The sequence below is a fragment of the Arachis hypogaea genome, chromosome 18, assembly GCF_003086295.3.
Source record: "Arachis hypogaea cultivar Tifrunner chromosome 18, arahy.Tifrunner.gnm2.J5K5, whole genome shotgun sequence".
In the NCBI taxonomy this organism is placed as follows: Eukaryota; Viridiplantae; Streptophyta; class Magnoliopsida; order Fabales; family Fabaceae; genus Arachis; species Arachis hypogaea.
The window spans coordinates 14,496,286-14,502,190 of record NC_092053.1 but is presented as its reverse complement, the minus strand read 5'-3'; the positions used below and the strand labels follow the sequence as shown (position 1 = coordinate 14,502,190).

Sequence of the window (5,905 nt, the reverse complement as noted above, 5' to 3'; positions counted from 1 at the left end):
GTGACCAGGCCACAGTAGGTGTGATATTAAGTGGATGGTGTCTTTGGTAGGGATTCAGATGTTTCTTCTCATTGTAAATTGGATGGTTCTAGATTTGTTTTATATTTTGTCATGTTTGAGGCATTTGAAGTTGTAAGTATTTCGTTGATGAGTGAGTAGCTCATGTTTTGTTAGATAATCGTCAGCAGGTTTCGTATATCAGTTATTTCAGGATTCTCAAGCAATGTTTTTACAAGTTAGTGATTTCACTAGTTTATTAAACAAGTCATTGCACATTGATAATATTGAGTGAACTCTGATCAGTGTTTATAACCATTTTGGTCATATCTATGCTTAAGTGACTCTTCTGTTCATTAACTCGAGTGGTGTTAACTAATTGGAGGTGTTCTTTATTTTTTTTGTCATTGTTTTCTATTGGTGGAATTGCGAAGTTGCTGGTAATTAGCGCATTGCACGGACTTTGGTCGTGATCAAGCTACAGTAGGTAGGATTTTAAGTGGATGTTGTCTTTGGTAGGGATTCGGATGTTTCTTCTCATTGTAAATTGGATGGTTTTGTACATGATTTCTTTGTTTCGTGCGTTACACATTAGCGACTGCGTGCACCGCACTGCGATATCAATGCGTTTTGTTAATTTTTTTTTGGATTTAAATTCTCTTGGTCCGTTTTCATGGTAGATTTAAACCATTTATCAATCGTGATTTTTACTGTCTTCTCTTTTGTTTCATTGAAAAGATTACAATAAAACATGATAACCATTGGTGACAAAACAGAAAAGGGAATAGTTTATTAGAGTTGTATGTAAAGAATGACACCTAACTCAAACCAAGAAACCTATCTATATATGCCTAAAGGAATTCAACAGGTGCATGAATCCGCCACCTTCCGATGAGTTCCACATAGTAGAATCCTTACATCTTTTATTAAGGGATCCATGATGATCATTATCTGACGGAAGGTGAACCTCATCCTACAAGATGCACAACGCAAACAGAACAACATACATTAATCAAGAACACCGTTGATATATAAAAATTTAAAATATAAGCCGCAGATAACACATACCGGGTGTGATTTCCTATTCCTTTTTTGCATTGATTTCTTAATTGACTTGTCCAACTCTGCTCCAAGTCTCTTACCCTTAGGTCGTCCTTTGGTCTTGACTCTTGAGTGTCCCTGAATGTCATGTACAACCGCACCGCCCGTGCTCTGTGTGGGCACGGTATTCTGAGATGCAGCAGCAGTATTGGAACGCATGCTGGCACGATAATCAATCAGCTTGGACTTTGCATCCCAAAGGGCAGCTCGCAAGATGGCTGCTTCCTCATCACAAGCAACAAACTCCTGCGCAACGTTATAGAACTCTGAACACAGATGCCTGAACAAGTTGTTGCTTTCGTCACTCCGAGCCACGTCATGGCTACTCTTGACATAAGTGTGCTTGCGGATGACATTCTTACTCCATCGAGGAAGAACGTAGCAGCTCGGTACTATGTCAACTCTGTAGTATGACCAGACCGTAAGGGTGTGGCAACACAATATACCAGCGGATTCAAACTTGTTGCACTCGCACTGACCCTTTTGACTCAAAGGGTCAAAGTCGACCCTAAAAGTATGGTAGACTGGCTTCCCCCAGAAAAACTTCTGCTCGTCCACCGTAATAGAAATTGTATCTCCTTTTTTTTCAATTGACCGAACCATGCAATCGGTTTTTTTTCTTACCTCCAGTTGAAGAATCCTGAACATACTACTGGTGTATTCCTGCTGAAACTGTCTCTCAATGCCCGTGCTCCCTATACATGGGATAAAACCTTTCGAGTCTGCAGCATCATCTTCCAGCTCCTTTTGCTCTTTGGTTCCGAGGACATTGTCGTATTCATGGACGAACTGAACCAACCCACTCTTGCAATGCAGGTATCCACCATAAAATGCGTGCATACTTTCACTACGCTGTGTACTCCTCATGCCTGCCCAAAATTCACTCTTGAAAAATATTGGAACCCACTTCCGTCGATTCGCGTAAAGGTCTGCCCAAACGAAACAAATGGTTAGGAACATCCAGACACACTGATAGAAAAAACATCTCTTTATATACTGAAAGGAACATCCACTGTCGCCAGAGATGGAAAAATCAGCTACATTTATTATAAGAACAATATGAACGGAAAAAAGATGGCACAAATCACATGATGTGAATAAATAGACAACTAGAAACCAACAGAAGGGATTTATTTTAACAATCTATTTCAAGCAACTAGAAACCACAAATCACCTACCTGCTAACCATCTGTTTTGGCCTAACTTGAATTGTTTGATGAAACCAGCCCAATCAGACTCGAATGATTCAGTCGAAGGAGAATTCCACACAATGTGATTCATCACTGCATGCAGTTCTCCGTACCTAGCATATCCACCAAGCTTGAATTGTGATTTTTTCATTATGTGCCAGATGCACCATCGGTGGACAGTGTCAGGTAGGACATTCCTAATAGCTCCAGTCATCGCCTTGCACTGGTCAGTGATAATCCCCCTTGGTGCAGATCCGACGCATCTCACCCAATGCGTGAACACCCACTCAAAACTAGGGATCTCCTCGCTCCCAAGTAAAGCACAGCCAAGAAAAGTAGACTTCCCATGGTGGTTTACACCTACAAAGGATGCAAACGGCAAACCATGCCTGTGAAAAGAGCAACGACAACTGTGAGGCAACACTAGAAAATCCAGAAATAACTGCTCTTGATATTTACAAATACATATACAGACCTGTTTCTTCTGTATGTGGTGTCAAACGACACCACATCTCCGTAATATTCATACGAAGCCCTGCACCTTGCATCTACCCAAAGTGCGCTCCTAAACTTATTAGCATCGTCAACATCTATTGCATAGAAGAAGTTGGGATTGATCTCCTTCATTCGAACAAAATAATTCATCATCCCCTGGAAGTCCTCGTTGTCATCGGAGCATCGAAGATTGCGTGTGATGTAATTTCTGACATCCTTTTCTGAAAAACCCAGGTTTGCGGACCCACCAACCTCGTTTGCCAGTGCTAGATACGTCTTGTTGGGTCTTATTCCAGCCTCGTCGTTATCCGTAATGACGCACTTAGCATGCATGGTAAGCTCCCGATACTCATGATAGTGGACAGATTTCTCAGTCGAACAAGGGTGAGAATGCCTCAGTTCTAATCTAGACACAACCCAACATTCATTCTCATTGTCCAGCACGACATACATCCTTGCTTTGCATCTCGTGGCTGTAATTCTATTTGCTCGAGTTGCTGCGTTCACCCTAGACTCTCGATAGCCTTCACGCGTGCAGTAAATAGATTGATTAACCGGTATCTTTGATTCCTTCCGCGTCTTGTCAAAATTCGTGTTCCTGATTTTAGTAACAAACCCAACTTTCTTTGCATAGTTTGCATAAAATTTCTGTGCGAGAGGCAATGAACCAAAACTCATTCCCACGACTGGAATTTCCTCTTCACCTACGCCACTATGATCCGGCAACTGTAACGTCAATACAGACAATTATATACGAATTAAACTAACTCTAACACAGTAAGTGTTTAATAGAAAATCTTAGGATACTATAATAATATAGCAAATAAATGAGCTTTTTGAATTAAAAAAAAAAAACCAAAATGAGTTGATAGGTTTAGAAATCACAAAACACCTTTATATAATAACATGGGAATAATTTCAGTAAAATACTATCATAATAAATCTATAAGTCATATCTTATACATTATGGAAGTGTACAATCATCAATCTACTTTTTTCATCCTCTATCATTATATGGTCTAATAATATTTGAGGAATCATAAAGCACTAATAGAGTTATACTAGAATTGAAGGCATGTGCCGAGTTGGAATATCCTACCCTTACGAAGTAAGTGAAGTGTGAAATCAAAGCATATTCTCATCTCATAAAAACCTTGCCAAGGCATACATACCATTAAGAAACTGGACATGATCTTTCTTAATCAATAATACAAAATTAACATAGTGAAAAGTCCAATGTCGCTTAAGAAACATCTTATTAGCATGAACTAGAAACATCTAGGTAGCACATTCAAACCTGGCCTCCATCGTCCCGCTCATCCTTTCTAGTCACAACGACATCGGTAATTTCGTCGAACTACAATTAAAGAAACCAGAAAAAGGCATTTGTCATGTTATGAACATTCCTTACTATATATTTACTGAGTCATATAAAAACCATCAAAGAAAATTGCATCACAACATATGGGAGTCAAGCATACTTTAATGATGGTAATTCTAATGATTCACACATGATGGGTAAGTGTTTAGCAGTTATTTTTTGCTCAGCTCAATATATAAATGTGCCAGAATTCTCCAAACCGATTTAGTTTTTGAAGTAAAAAAAAATTCAAAAACGCATGAATAAGGGTGCTTCAAATACCACGTTGTTACAAAATTTAAAACAAACAATGAGAAGCTTATGAAACATACCTTGCACCCTACTTGTTCTTGAATGTCTAATTCATCCACATTAAATTGTTTATCGCCTAGTGTTGGATTGGTGAATGTATTAATTGATCCTTCTTCAGTGGGTGAAAAGGCCATGGAAGTTTGACTTGATGAGGTTGGCACCGTAGCCGCCGCGATGGGAAGTTCTATTCGGCGCCGTCAGTGAGAAACGATGAATTGCACCATCAAATGGAAAAGAAAGATGATTGGGGTTTGACCAAAGGAAGCTGAATTTTGAAACCGCTTTGATGAGGTGTTCCGTGATCCTAGGATAGGTTTATGGTTTTTTGAAAGTCAAGGAGTGATTTGGTTGAATACGGCAATTAATAACAAAAATTGAAAATTAAATAAAATTAAATTAATTAAGCAAAATATGGTTTTGTTTATTTTTTGGCTGATCCCCTTTTGGTTCCACATACTTTTCCTTATCTAAAAGATTTGGATGCGTAACATAACTGAATTTAATAATTAACGATATTCAAAAATAATCAATACACTCAGCAACAACAAAGGTTAATGTTTTGCTACAATGATTCACCGAATATTGAAAAGATATACATAATTAGTTAAGTTCAATTATTTATATGTTGTTGTTGTTCATTTAATGATTAATAAGAAAATAAAAAAAAAGTTAAAACTCTTATATTACTCATAAAAACATGATAAAAATTTTGGAAAAGAAATAGAGAAAGAAATCGTTACGGAAACTCCGAAAGAGACATGAGAGAGAGAGAGAGGAAAGATATGGCAGTTGACCATTTTGGCGCGTTTCACGTCCTCGTAGTGGAATCTTTTGTGGTCCAATACATCGAAAACCTTAGCATCCTAAATTGAGATTTTGTTAGCAATTTATTTTTACTTATATATTAAAAGTAATTATATTATTGTGCATCATTACTTATTAATTTTAAAAAATCCCTGAAAAAAGTCACCAAAAATTACGTTATATTAGGTGTACCTTATGGAAACATGTGATTGAACGAATGTTCTTACGTTCTTAACTATTTAATACCAAAAATTTTATATCGAATACATTTTATCAAGATAAAATTGTCAAAAAATTGACTATGTTTTTTTCGAACCACATGTCACATTAATCATACTTCTTTGTGTCGGATGTTGCTTTATATTCAAGTCCTTCAAGTTCTTCAGGTCAATAGTAAAATTACTCACTGCACTAAATCCAAATAACCCTATTCAAAGAAGCTGCTAGGTAGATAACGAGATTATGAATAAGGTAAACAATGGACTACATCTCACATCTATTAAATATAAATAAATTTATTAAATTTAAATTTAAATTTTAAAATAAAAAATTAACTTTTTTTTAATTTATTATTTACTTTGTTAAAAAATATTATTTTCTTATACTTTCTCTAAATTCTATTTGTCTATTTCTATTTTTGTTTATT

The 5,905-nt window shown here is 36.7% G+C and overlaps 1 protein-coding gene across 1 annotated transcript; it reads right to left on the bottom strand.

Moving 5' to 3' along the window:
* Nucleotides 1-838: 838 nt before the first annotated feature.
* On the bottom strand, nucleotides 839-4,589 carry LOC112769610 (protein FAR1-RELATED SEQUENCE 5-like). The gene is made up of 6 exons (XM_025814106.2): nucleotides 4,476-4,589; nucleotides 4,081-4,140; nucleotides 2,764-3,509; nucleotides 2,277-2,677; nucleotides 1,066-2,027; nucleotides 839-970 (listed from the first exon to the last, which is right to left on the bottom strand). The coding sequence occupies exons 1-6, from the start codon at nucleotides 4,587-4,589 to the stop codon at nucleotides 839-841; spliced, it is 2,415 nt and encodes an 804-aa protein (XP_025669891.2).
* Between the last annotated feature and the right edge of the window lie 1,316 nt (nucleotides 4,590-5,905).

What these genes read in the sequence shown, in the direction of transcription:
- LOC112769610 (XM_025814106.2), bottom strand. Translation starts at nt 4,589, where the DNA reads ATGGCCTTTTCACCCACTGAAGAAGGATCAATTAATACATTCACCAAT. An exon ending in CCAAAACAGATGGTTAGCAG is followed by an intron (nt 2,028 to 2,276) that starts GTAGGTGATTTG and finishes TCGTTTGGGCAG; the next exon opens with ACCTTTACGCGAATCGACGG. An exon ending in GGAATAGGAAATCACACCCG is followed by an intron (nt 971 to 1,065) that starts GTATGTGTTATC and finishes TGCATCTTGTAG; the next exon opens with GATGAGGTTCACCTTCCGTC.